At 42.0% G+C, this 13,926-nt stretch overlaps 1 protein-coding gene across 1 annotated transcript in view; it reads left to right on the forward strand.

The window, feature by feature from the left end:
• The first annotated feature begins 12,750 nt into the window (after nucleotides 1-12,750).
• Nucleotides 12,751-13,926, forward strand: part of LOC116223355 (CCR4-NOT transcription complex subunit 11-like) — a 9,366-nt gene continuing 8,190 nt past the window's right edge. The window contains exon 1 of the mRNA XM_042703126.1: nucleotides 12,751-12,760. Within this exon, the coding sequence (XP_042559060.1) occupies nucleotides 12,751-12,760 (10 nt within the window). The remainder of the gene's footprint in view (nucleotides 12,761-13,926) is intronic.

A 13,926-nucleotide genomic window follows, 5' to 3' on the forward strand; every position in this document is an offset into this window, starting at 1 on the left:
TACCGGATCCCGTAGGAAGGAAGGCAAAAACATCTTTTCGATTGACAAATGCCTTAATCGCGTTTCTCTGTTCCTCTTTCAAAATGAATGCACTGTCAATGTCTAAATGGACTCGAATCTATACATTTCAGCTCTCCAGCGGTAGCCATGTTTGTTGAAAACGAATTCAACTCGCGTGTTGGTGACGTGGTTGGTTACGTTACTGTTGATCATCTGTCCATCATCGTATAAAGCCCGCCTTAACAATTTGATTGGTACGGCCAATATCTGTCCGCAGATAATTTCTCCTCAATGGAGTAATGCCAGACCGAACTTCCCAACCAAAAAATGTGTGGGCGGGGCTAAGTTCGGTCTGGTATCCAGGCTAACATACAACATACACACACACCACTCTCACTTCACACGCACACACACACACAAACAAACACAAACGCACACACACTCTCACTTCACAGACATATCACACATACTCACGTCTCGCACTCTCAGTTTTAAACCAAAACTTCTTACTGGTGTTTTAAGGATGACGTGACTGCTTGTGTGTGAGTGCGTGTGTCTCTTTAAGGATGATGTGTCTGTGTCTGTGTTTGTCTTTAACAATGCAGTATGACTGCCTGTGTGTGTGTGTCTTTTAAGGATGATGTGTGACTGTATGTGTGTATGTTTGTGAGTGTGCCATTGCATGTGTGTGTGTGTGTGTGTGTTTAAGGACATGTGACTGCTCGCGTGTGTGTTTCTCAAAATGTTGTAGTTAGGGAGGCACACACTGACACACAGAATCATTGATTATCTGAAAAAGGAAATAAGTGGCCACGTCTCTGCGCCCCACACTTTGAGGAACGCGGGGTGGTGATGTAGAGGGTTTTAAACTCCATTTCCCAGGATTCCCAGCTGCTCCCAGATGAGTGTGGGGAAAGTGTGAGGGTTCTGAATGAAGCGGAGTCAGACCAGGGGGTTTACACCTGTGTGTGTACCTGGCAGCATGGCAACCACACCTTCAACACCTCCGCATCTAGGAGACTGCAGCTGGAGAGTATGTGCACACACACACACACACACACACACACACACACACACACACACACACACACACATCAGTACACACGTGTGTGTGTAGGCAGGACAAGGGCAGTGAACGAGTGTATCAGGCTGTGCTGATCATCATTGAGTGTGTGTGTGTGTGTCGAGATCTACACAAACACACACACACACACAAATGCACGCATGCGCACACATTGACGGATTATGAAACCATGGGCCCCTGGGCCTGGACATGTAAAAGCCCCCCCCCCCTTCGCACGGGCAGAACCTTACTTAAATTCATCTGTACCTCAACAGGATTTACACATTTTCAAACACAGCGCAGGTACACTCAATTAAAGCCAACAGCAAATTAACAAACATACAAAACAAAATACCTCTTTCAACCACAAATAAGAGATACATGACGGCAGCGACTTTGGTAGTCCTTCCCTGTGCGCACACACACACACACACACACAGACCCAAAACACCATCCTGTTCAATAATTTGCTTGAGTCTACGCTTATGTGAATGTAGCCAATCAGATGTCTCTCTCCATTTCAGCCATTTTGAAAAAAAATAAAATGCATTTGCCTCCAGCTTTGGAGGGAAAATAAACACACACACACACACACACACATACGCTCTGTGCTCACAAATGATAAGCAGTGTGTCAATGCCGGTTTGTCTGTAAATAGCAAATGCGTCTCAATACTTACATTTTTGTAATCGTCTATTAAATGTATTGAAAATAAGAAATATTTGTGTGTATATCAGAAAACCTTTACTGTTTTACATGTGGATGTTTTCATTGGTGTGCAATGATATCTGTGTGTGTTTATGGAGTAAGTCATTCATATGTAAATCACAAAATGCATTCATGAGTAGTGTGACACGTATTTGAGAATTACAGAACTAATCTTGCGGCCATAGTATACTACTGAGTGTTGTATGTTTTAATGTTTGCATCATATAGATACACATACACATTACTGCATCTTTAAAGCCCTGCTCATGCTAACCATTGCATCATTTAGAGATACACACACACACACACACACACACGTATTTGAGAATTACAGAACTAATCTTGCGGCCATAGTATACTCCTGAGTGTTGTGTGTTATAATAGTGTTGTGTGTTATAATGTTAGAATGTTTGCATCATATAGATACACACACACACACACACACACACACACACACACACACACATACATTCAATCATCTTCAAAGCCCTGCTCACGCTAAACATTGCATCCTCGTCTATAAATCTGTTACACACTATTTCAGTCCTTGTAGTTGTAGTCCTTGTCTTGAAATCTGATCAATGTTACATTAGCCATGTACATTCAACAGCCAGCTATTATTTGTGTAAAGAGAAACACACACATATGTTGTCTATTCAAAATAAAGCAAAGAAAAATAAATATAGCCATCACACAAATATGATTGTTGTGCCATTTATTGAATACATGTCAGTGAACACGCTTGTTAACTGGGTCATTAAATCATATACCACTGCAGATTAATCAGCTTTGTAATATGACTGGAGTGGAATAGAAAGCTGGAGAGTTTAAAGAGCAAAGAGTTCTGTCTGAATAACCTCTCATTCCACTTGCTAGAAACACACGCTTAAACTGCTATCCTAACACCATATGGTTAAACTGATATCCCATAGTACGCCCCAAACACAATGAATAAAGAAACACATTAGTATCTATGAAGGTAATATGCATACTTGGTGTCAATTACACAATATGTATTAAATTGGGTTGATTGAAGGCCATTTCTCTGGTTGTATCAGAAATGTTATTTATTTCATAATAACAAATAACGAGTGACTTTAAAACAAAATGAAGATAATTTCAAAGTTAATATTTTCTAACATGTATATAAAAAGTGAAAATGTCTAAAATGTGATTGGTTCACTTCATGATGAAACCACTTGAACAGAAAATAAAAGAATCAGGTACTGATCTACTAACTGCAGTGTGTGTGTGTGTATATGTATTTATGTACAGTATGTAGTGGAGGACTAACTGCAAGCAACTGAACCAAGTCAACAATTTTCTCAAAATCCCCCAAGAGTACTGAAGGGAAACACATTTCATTATTCAACATTTTACAGACAATAAGTACCAGAATAATCAAGTTGGTCATTCAACCTAAAGGGTCCTGAAACAGATTTGGTAAAAGCTAACGATAATGAATAAAATAAACAAAGAATAACAAAACATATCCCCTAGCAAAAAATATTAATAGCAGTGTCAGCACTGATCACTGATACACATTAGTTTTGCGGACAATTACACCATCCTGACCTGGAACATAATGTTGGATTAGAATAACGAATAATCTCCTTTAATAATAATAACCCTTTGCTTTGGTTAACGTTGCAAACTGGCCCTTTTACCATGTTCACCCAAAGTTTGGTGAATTTAAAACACACAATCGGACATTATCATAACAAACACATAATCTCATACTAACTCATGTTGTTTGATTTAACGATCATATTGAATAATACCCCCAACATCGGACTCTTTTAAGGATAAAAAAGAAACACAAGTGGAATAATCTCTTCTTATCTGTTTGGTCCCTAATAATAATTAAAAACATACGTAAAATGAGAAAATATTACGGTTCATCCCCAGGCTAATAATAATAATTCTTCATCGACTGCAAACTTGCTAATAAGTAACCTTCTTATAGGAATATAAGATATTTAGGAAACAGGAAATAAGGAATGTTTTCTCATCACAAAAGGAGACGGTTGAACCTTTTCACCAAAGTGGATATCTTGAGTTGCATTGAAAAAACTTCTCATCACGCTTGAGCTTTGTCTTCCCCCATGTTGAATGACTTCCTCAAGCCTACTCTGGCATCGGTTGACTTCAACTCTTTCCAGGCAGGTGGAATGTCTGCAGGCAAAGCATCATCATGTTCAGCAAATTCCTCATTATGTTTCATCAGAACATATTTCCAGTAGTCTGAGGCCTCCATGCTTGAGTCTCCCGCTATCTCCCAATTGGGGTAGATGTCCCTGTACTCCTTGTACCGCTTGTAGGTGTGTTTCCCTCCTTTGCTTTCAGAACACCTAAAGAGACATTCACTCATCACAGAAGTTGTGCAGATATCAGTTGTCAACTTTTGGGAGCCCTCAAACCTGTATCCGCCAAGTCCTTCAGGTCGGTGCATGCTGGAGAAATGCTCTTTGTGTTCCTGACCTCCTGCTTCACAGGGTGTCCCACAGAAGGGACACAATTCCCCACATCCACACAGTCTGGAGAAGAGCAGCTCATGGGGTTTGGTAGGCAGCTGACTGATAGCTTTTTGAAGGTTTTCTTGGGAGGTTGGGCACTTCAACTCAACACTTAAGGACTGTTGCATGTCTGAGAGGGATTCCATGAGGTTACTAGCAAACTGCTCAGTGTTGGCATTCTTTAAAGTGATGAAGAAAGTGTCTTCTAGGAAGGCTATTTGGTCTTTAAGATGAGTGCGTATTTTCTGTATGAACATTTTCATATCTGTGTTCTCCTCAGTCTCCTCTTTGGCACGAGTGATTGCATCAGTCACTTTCTGCATTACTTCAGAGAGATGCTTCATCTTTAGTTTTTGCCACTTGTCATCCAGGGAAAATGTTTTAGTGATTTTGTCCAAGATCCAGCTATTAACAAATTTTTTGTAATTATGTGTGTATTCTTTGAATTGTTCAAAAGAGTCATCCTGAAGCAGCTGCTTCAAAAGGGCAAACTGGAAGTGAGTCCTTGTGCTGTAGTCCACTCCTCCATCTCCTGTCACCATTGCATCTGCAATATCTGAACCAAGCCTTTTGGTGATGTAGTCCTGAACTGCTGGTGTCAAACAGTTCTGTGTGAATTGTGCAGCTTTCTTCTGGCACTGATCTTTGTCCTGGAACACATCCATGAACTCCTCCAGTAACCTTTTCTTGGACTGTTCGAGGCATATCTTAGGGTCACTGTCCCTGATGAACCTGTCATGCATTTTCTGAAATTGGACTGCTGCTTTCCAGCAGGTATGGAACTTCAGCTCACATTCACAGTCCTCACCTGGAGAGACTTGTTTCTCTTTTAATTTGTCATCAATCATGTTGAGGACTTCTTTGATATAGGTCTTATGGTAGCTTCCGTTGCTCTTTACTGTATCTGAGACAAAGAGCTCACAATCTTTGATAATTGCTTCACACACCACCTGTGGGTTATTACTAAATATTTTGTTTTTAAATGAAGTCCAAGACCAAGAAGTCTGTACTTTGAATGGCTTTTGTCCAGCTGTTCTGAAATCAGCTTCATTCAGCTTCTTACGGACATCTCCTGATTTTCTCTCGAAGTGCGACTTTAACTCATGGAGGACCTCCTTCACAGAATCCAGCTTTGGAAATTCTACTGAAGACAGTTCTGCTACCAATGTCTTCCACATTTTCTCGAATTCTCTGCTGAGATCGTAATCAGATACATTTTCCCTTCTCTTTCGACAGGATTGCACAAGATCCTGAACCTTTTTCTCTATCTTCTCAGTCGTTGTGTTCTTGATCATGTTGACCTGTTCTAATCCTTCTTTAATTTCAACTGCCTTCAGCAGAGAGGATTTCAGGGAGCTCTCTGTCTCTCGTCTCAGGGAGCGGACACTGATCTTGAAGTCTTCTTTATATTTCTCCACTAAAGCAACACTACTGTCCTTAGTCTTGAAGTACCCCTCCAGGTTTTGGTGGATTTTCTTCTCCTCCTCATCCAGTTTCCCAGAGGCCTCAGTGTTCATCTCTTTCAGATGGTTTCTCAGATGAGTCTTCTGGTCATCTGCACCAGTCATTCCAAAGTTGAATATTATCGTTTCCTTTTTCAAAAGCCAAGAGTTCATCTCTTTCTGAAAAGACCACTCCCATTTATTATACTCAGAGCATAAATGTGTGTATGCATCAGTTACCAAACTGTTCCTAAAACTGAAGATGAACTTTTCATATTTCACAGCTTCCCACAAACCATTAGTCCACTTCAGAAAGCCCTCTGCATTAATTCTTTCGCTGTTATCAGATGTTTGTAAGCAGTCAATCAAAGTCTTCTTGAGTTCATAGACAGCTTCACTGTAACCAGCATTCACTGGGGCCATTGGGGGAGTTCCATGCCAAAGTCCAGGGATGTAGTAGCTGTCTTTGTCAGGATCGTATTCCATCACATCAGTGAACTTTGAGTAAGCTTCTTTCTTCTCCATTTTAGCTGCTGCTCTGGTCATCTCATCCAACTGCTCCATCAGCTTCTTCCTGTCTCTCATGTTGCTATCATGAGCAGACATGTCTGACACGTTCTGATGCACAAACAGACAGCTGGGCTTCTTCCCAACCTCTTTCATCCTGAGAAAGGCGTGGACCACAATCTGCAGAATGTCCTTCATCTCTGTGTTGTTCTCCATGGCAATATTGATGATGGTGATGTCACTGAGCCCTACAACCAGCGTTGCTAATTCGTTGTCGTGTTCGTAGCTTGTGTCGAATGCTGCCAGCTCAGGTGATTTTAAGCCCTCTGTGTCAATGACCATGATGAAGTCACACTTGTGCTCAGATCTGAGTTCCTCAGAGACTTTAATCAGCAGCATGAAGGCTCCTCTGGTGCATCTTCCACTGCTGACTGCAAACTGCACTCCAAACATGATGTTGAGAAGGGTGGACTTCCCAGTGCTTTGCACTCCTAGCACAGTCAACACCAGGATCTTACTCTTGGTCTTCACCAGCTGATGTAGCTGAGTCAGGACCTCTTTTATCCACTTCATTGGGATGTTTGATGCGTCTCCATCGATCAGCTCAACTGGAAACCCATCCAGCAGCATCTGAGCACATAGAGCAGGTAGGTGCTGGACTTGTTCTCGGGCTGGGTTGTTTTCTGGAAGGGAGCAAGCACACTCATAAAGCTGGCCCAGCTCACGGAAGAAGTGCTCAGGACCCAACGAGCAGTTGGAGATTTGCTCATCTAATTCTGCAATCTTCTCCCTATTCTGTGGTGTGTTTCTACAGCAGTCATTGTACTGCTGTCTCAGCGTGGACAGGTTATGTCTAGAGAGGGTGTCCAGCTGAATCTTCAGCCACTTCAGGAAGTAGAGACGCTGTGTTCCTGACTCTGAGATTCCAGCTGTGAATTTCGCCATGGCTTCTGAGACGGCCTTCTGCTGCTGTTTCTTTCTGAGTGTTTCTTCTTCTATCTTTAGTGAACTCTTGTAATGCTCTATGTCTTTGTCTGCATTACGCATTCTGCAGTTCTCTTTTTCTATTCGACTGATTTGCTTCCAGATTTCACCATGTAAGGGCAACTGGTCTGCCTTGAATTTCACAACATCCAGAATGCATCCAGTGATGCCTTCAGCATTTGCTCTGCCATTTGTACACTCAGTGCAGTCCTCATCAACCACAATACCAATACGTCGAGCAACAACAGCCATGTCTTCCATTTTAATTTTAATTGGATTCTTTCCAATGACACAACTCACATGGAAATGCAAAGCCTTAACAAACTCTGCATCATTCTGCTTTTTCTTGATGATCACATTGGTCTCCTTCACCTTGTGCTTCATGCATGTATCCCTGAGTGTCTCCATGTTGAAGGTCTTACTCTGAGAGTTGGTGACCAGGAACAGCTCAGCTCTGCTCTCTCTCTTGTTCAGAGTGCTGAGGTCTCCCTCTAGGTCATCACTGAAGATGAAAACTGCAGCCGAGGTCTCACACAGGAAGGACATCTGGGTCTTAAACATCCTGCCATCTCCTCTCAGATTGGCTATGGCCACTGGCTGTGTGAACACGTCAATGTTTGTGTTCCCACAGGGTAGATACCAGCTGACTTCAACCAGACCATCTGAGATTCTCCTGGGCACATCACCACACTCCATGTTAAAGTGAACAAATGTGTCGTTGTGCTGATGAGTATTATTGAGCAACTTGTTCAGAGTTTGAGATTTGGGAAGACGGCTCTCTCCTAGTCTAACAAAAGACACCATGGGAATGTCCATTTCTACGATCCTGCCCTCTACAAATGTCCTGTCACCTGCTAGAGAGTGAGGTCTGAACTTTTTAACCAGGTCTCTCATGGCCCACAGCATCAGAGTGCTCTGCTGTGTGTCACAGTTTGGCAACAGCAAAGGAACAGCAAACTGGCACATGGACATTTTGGAGACCATTTCCTGCTGGAGGAAAGAATCTGAGCAGTGGAAAAGAGCAGTGATCAAATCTAGAGGATTTATGGCATCAGAATCATCATTAGCATCAGTGAAACTATAATCATACATTGACTGGTCTTGCGGACATGTGATATTTCTGGCATTTATGTTAGACATCATCAGTTTCCTTAAAAAGGTCCATGGTAGCTGCTCCAGACATTGTGCTGGTTTGTCAGACACTGTGATACTGTTGATCTCCAGGACTGAGCTGAGTGTGAGTTTCCCTCCATGAAGATCCCCCAGGCCCAAGGTTGACAGCAGCTCAGGAAGGAGGAGTTCTGGGGGTGAAAACATACTTGGCTGTTTGTACTGGGTTACTGGATTGTTCTACTACACCACCTGGTTAAAATGTCCACTGTCTTTATGTCTGTCTATGGTTTTCCTCCCCACAGGGGGCGCTAATGAACTCTTCCAGTCACCTGTGAATGCATGATTCTGGCTGACAGTGTAGTGAATAACATTCTTCAGTCTAAGCACTGGCACTTTATCCTCCCTCAACGCTCATCTTCAACTTACAGTTTTTACATGTGTCTCAATACCATGTGCACCTTTTCAAAGCTCTTCACACAGCTTTACAGAGACACACCTGAGCATCAGTTAACCTTTGGTGCAAAATGCACTGCAACCACCAAAACACTTCATACTTCAACCAAAAGTGACTCATGCCTCCATAACTATAGCATTTGTTCTCTCCCATTAAACAACTTTAAACCACTTTATCACTCAATGTACAAGCAACTAAAAAACACAAACAACTTGAAGCATTGCAAAATGCATATATTATGTGTTGCTGTTATTCTTGCAAAAGAAATGAGAAATTGTAATATAAAACAAATACAGCACACTGTGTGAAGACTGTTGAAAAAGTGGTATTGAGACAAGCATGAAAACAATTTGTAAAAAACTATGAAATGTTTTATCTTCAAATTAGAAGAATTTTATTAGAATAATTATATTTAAATCAGTCAGATAGCTTGGACACATCTCAAAACCGGTAAGGTCACCGTCACTGTTGTCAGATTACATCATTGGGCATTGTCTAATTGCAGATCAGCAAAATTAATAGATTCAGTGGATAAGTCCATGTAAATATTATAATATGAATTGTATCTCACCTGTCTTCATCTGAACAGAAGCAGGCTGGCTCTTTCCTCCATGTTGGAGCTCAGTGTAGACTTTAACAGTGTACTCAGCTCCTGGTTTCAGGCCTGTAATGTCTGTGCTGCATGACTCAGTAGAGATGGACTTTGGCTCAGTCCCTTCACTCTGGTAAGAGACCAGGAAGCTGTGTGGAGTCTGCTCCATCTCAGGAGACACCAGCCAGCTGAGGTTAGCAGATGATACGGTGATGGGGCTCACAGTCAAACGCTCTGGGACTGGAATCTCTGGATGGATTAAAATGTTTGTTGTAAAATAACTTAATAAAATGTACACTCATTTTGCGAAGTGCTGTATGAAGACTTTGTGAAAGGTTTCTGAAAGTTGTAGATGTTTGCTTGCAATATCATATTTAATCACTATGCTGAATTCATGTGACGATTGACAGATAAAGTGTTTATCCAAATTTGTTTGAAGGTCAAGAGTGAATTATTGTGACGTAATCATGTTTACATGTTGCCTCAATATGGGCCTCTGTCCACCATATTTACTACACTTTGGCCTGTGGACACTCCTTCTCTAGATCAGGGGTCTTCAACCTTTTTCAGCCCAAGGACCCCTTGGCTGAGAGAGACACTGAGCAGGGACCCCCACCCCCGCCGCCCCAAATTTGGGCCTGATATTCATATATTTTATTTGGAACTGTCAATCACACACACACACACACACACACACACACACACACACACACACACCTACACATGTTTGAACAGAATTACAAATCATCTGTGACACACAACTCGTTTCAATTTATTCTGTTTATTATTGACATTTTTTCTCCCTTACAGTTAGCCATGCCTCTAAATTCAATTAGGGAGGGACAAATAATTGAGTAGCTTGAGAGGCATAAGTATGGATGAAATATCTCATACCTAGTGAGAGATCTGACGTTTGAGAATTCATCACTCATGTCTTTGGCAACAAGATTCTCCCTATGAAGCATGCAGTGCGTCACACATGGCTCTTGCACCGTCTGTGCACATCATCAGGGTATATCATGTTCACGGAAAAAATTGTCGATCACTTTGAAAATCTCGGAACTTGTTTTACGTCCAGGCAGCTGCTTACAGAATAGAAATTCCTCCTGCATCTCATTTTGGTCGACAAATCACAAAAAAGCTAAAAGCTGAGCGTCGTTTGACACATCGGTGGATTCAACTAATTGTAGTGCAAAATAATCTGCCTTTGGGAGTTTTGCGACTAGTAGTGCCCTCACATCAGCTGCCAATTCATCAATAGCATTAGGATGCTTTTCAGTTTTTTTATGTACTCATCCTTCCCAAACATTGTTTTGCACATATAGCTGCTGGCAATATTAAACTTTCCGCAATTATGTATGGCTGTTTGGTCTGAGCGACACGTAATGCAACTTGATAAGAGGCTTTTAAAGCTAGCTCGCACACTTTGGCTGATTGTCTCATCAAGGTCTGCTGGCCCTCAAAAGATTTTAAACAGGAAATATATATTAAAAACATTATTTCAAGTGAGCATGGGTTGTCTAAGTGTCGTTGCAGCCTTGATGGTTTCATAGTTTCGTTTGATAGCACGGAAGGACAAACCACGTAGTGGTTACACTGGTAATTCGTCACCATCGGTCTCTTTGTAGGTGAAGGCAAACTTCAGATAATTCTCTGAATATTTACGTGTCTTCTCCCGTTTGCGCTTTTGGCTGTTCGTGGAAGGGGTGTTGGCATTCTCTGAATGTAGGTCATCTGAACCGCCATCAGTGGTGTCTGACGTGGAGCTTTTGTTCCGAGAAATTACAAAACGATTGAGGCAGGTAACGTGTTTTGGCACCAGATAGCTAAATGTAGCTAAAAGTGCATATGTTGCCATGGTGATCAAATGATCGCGTGAAGACTCATGGGTAGCCTATGTATTATTTTTAACGAATAGAAAGCAATTTTTACGCTCTGTTTATGTTTATGTAGCCTATTGAACGTTTTTAATTTTTGGAAGAGGGAAAAAATGCTTCAGATGAAATAATTTGGCGGACCCCCTGCAGTACCTCCGTGGACCCCCTGGGGGTCGCGGACCCCCGGTTGAAGACCTCTGCTCTAGATCATAGTATTGCTGCCAACTGTACATACTAGTGTTGTGCCTCAAAAAGCTTCAACAACACAGATCAGTCATGAATAAGACTTCAGGGAATCATTCTCCCCTTCCTGATATCTCACCTGTCTTCATCTGAACAGAAGCAGGCTGGCTCTTTCCTCCATGTTGGAGCTCAGTGTAGACTCTAACAGTGTACTCAGTTCCTGGTTTCAGGCCTGTGATGACTGTGCTGCATGACTCAGTAGAGATGGACTTTGGCTCAGTCCCTTCACTCTGGTAAGAGACCAGGAAGCTGTGTGGAGTCTGCTCCATCTCAGGAGACACCAGCCAGCTGAGGTTAGCAGATGATACGGTGATGGAGCTCACAGTCAGACGGTCTGGGACTGGAATCTCTGGATGGATTAAAATGTTTGTTGTAAAATAACTTAGTAAAATGTACACTAATTTTGCGAAGTGCTGTATAAAGACTTTCTGTGAAAGGTTTCTAAAAATTGTAGATGTTTGCTTTCAATATCATATTTAATCACTATGCTGAACTCATGTGACGATTGACAGATAAAGTGTGTATCCAAATTTCTTTCTAGGGCAAGAGTGAATTATTGTGACGTAATCATGTTTACATGTTGGCTCAGTATGGGCCTCTGTCCACCATATTTACTACACTTTGGCCAGTGGACACTCTTTCTCTAGATCAGATTATTGCTGCCAACTGTATATACTAGTGCTGTACCTCAAAAAGCTTCAACAACACAGATCAATCATGAATAACACTTCAGGGAATCATTCTCCCCTTCCTGATATCTCACCTGTCTTCATCTGAACAGAAGCAGGCTGGCTCTTTCCTCCTTGTTGGAGCTCAGTGTAGACTTTAACAGTGTACTCAGTTCCTGGTTTCAGGCCTGTGATGTCTGTGCTGCATGACCCAGTAGAGATGGACTTTGGCTCAGTCCCTTCACTCTGGTAAGAGACCAGGAAGCTGTGTGGAGTCTGCTCCATCTCAGGAGACACCAGCCAGCTGAGGTTAGCAGATGATGCAGTGATGGAGCTCACAGTCAGACGGTCTGGGACTGGAATCTCTGGATAGATGAAAATGTTTGTCGTAAAATAACGTAATAAAATGTACACTAATTTTGCTAAGTGCTGTATGAAGACTTTGTGAAAGGTTTCTGAACATTTTACAAGTTTGCTTGCAATATCATATTTAATCGCTATGCTGAATTCATGTGACGATTGACAGATAAAGTGTGTATCCAAATTTCTTTCTAGGGCAAGAGTGAATTACTGTGACGTAATCATGTTTACATGTTGGCTCAGTATGGGCCTCTGTCCACCATATTTACTAAACTTTGGCCAGTGGACACTCTTTCTCTAGATCATAGTATTGCTGCCAACTGTATATACTAGTGCTGTGCCTCAAAAAGCTTCAACAACACAGATCAATCATGATTAACACTTCAGGGAATCATTCTCCCCTTCCTGATATCTCACCTGTCTTCATCTGAACAGAAGCAGGCTGGCTCTTTCCTCCATGTTGGAGCTCAGTGTAGACTCTAACAGTGTACTCAGTTCCTGGTTTCAGGCCTGTGATGTCTGTGCTGCATGACTCAGTAGAGATGGACTTTGGCTCAGTCCCTTCGCTCTGGTAAGAGACCAGGAAGCTGTGTGGAGTCTGCTCCATCTCAGGAGACACCAGCCATCTGAGGTTAGCAGATGAAACGGTGATGGAGCTCACAGTCAGACGGTCTGGGACTGGAATCTCTGGATGGATTAAAATGTTTGTTGTAAAATAACTTAGTAAAATTCAGGCTAATTTTGCTAAGTGCTGTATAAAGACTTTCTGTGAAAGGTTTCTAAAAATTGTAGATGTTTGCGTTCAATATCATATTTAATCACTATGCTGAATTCATGTGACAATTGACAGATAAAGTGTGTATCCAAATTTCTTTCTAGGGCAAGAGTGAATTATTGTGACGTAATCATGTTTACATGTTGCCTCAGTATGGGCCTCTGTCCACCATATTTACTAGACTTTGGCCAGTGGACACTCTTTCTCAAGATCATAGTATTGCTGCCAACTGTATATACTAGTGCTGTTCCTCAATAAGCTTCAACAACACAGATCGATCATGAATAACACTTCAGGGAATCATTCTCCCCTTCCTGATATCTCACCTGTCTTCATCTGAACAGAAGCAGGCTGGCTCTTTCCTCCATGTTGGAGCTCAGTGTAGACTCTAACAGTGTACTCAGTTCCTGGTTTCAGGCCTGTGATGTCTGTGCTGCATGACTCAGTAGAGATGGACTTTGGCTCAGTCCCTTCGCTCTGGTAAGAGACCAGGAAGCTGTGTGGAGTCTGCTTCATCTCAGGAGACACCAGCCAGCTGAGGTTTGCAGATGATACGGTGATGGAGCTCACAGTCAGACGCTCTGGGACTGGAATCTCTGAATGGATTAAAATGTTTGTTGTAAA

This window comes from Clupea harengus, chromosome 2 (genome assembly GCF_900700415.2).
Source record: "Clupea harengus chromosome 2, Ch_v2.0.2, whole genome shotgun sequence".
Lineage (NCBI taxonomy): Eukaryota > Metazoa > Chordata > Actinopteri > Clupeiformes > Clupeidae > Clupea > Clupea harengus.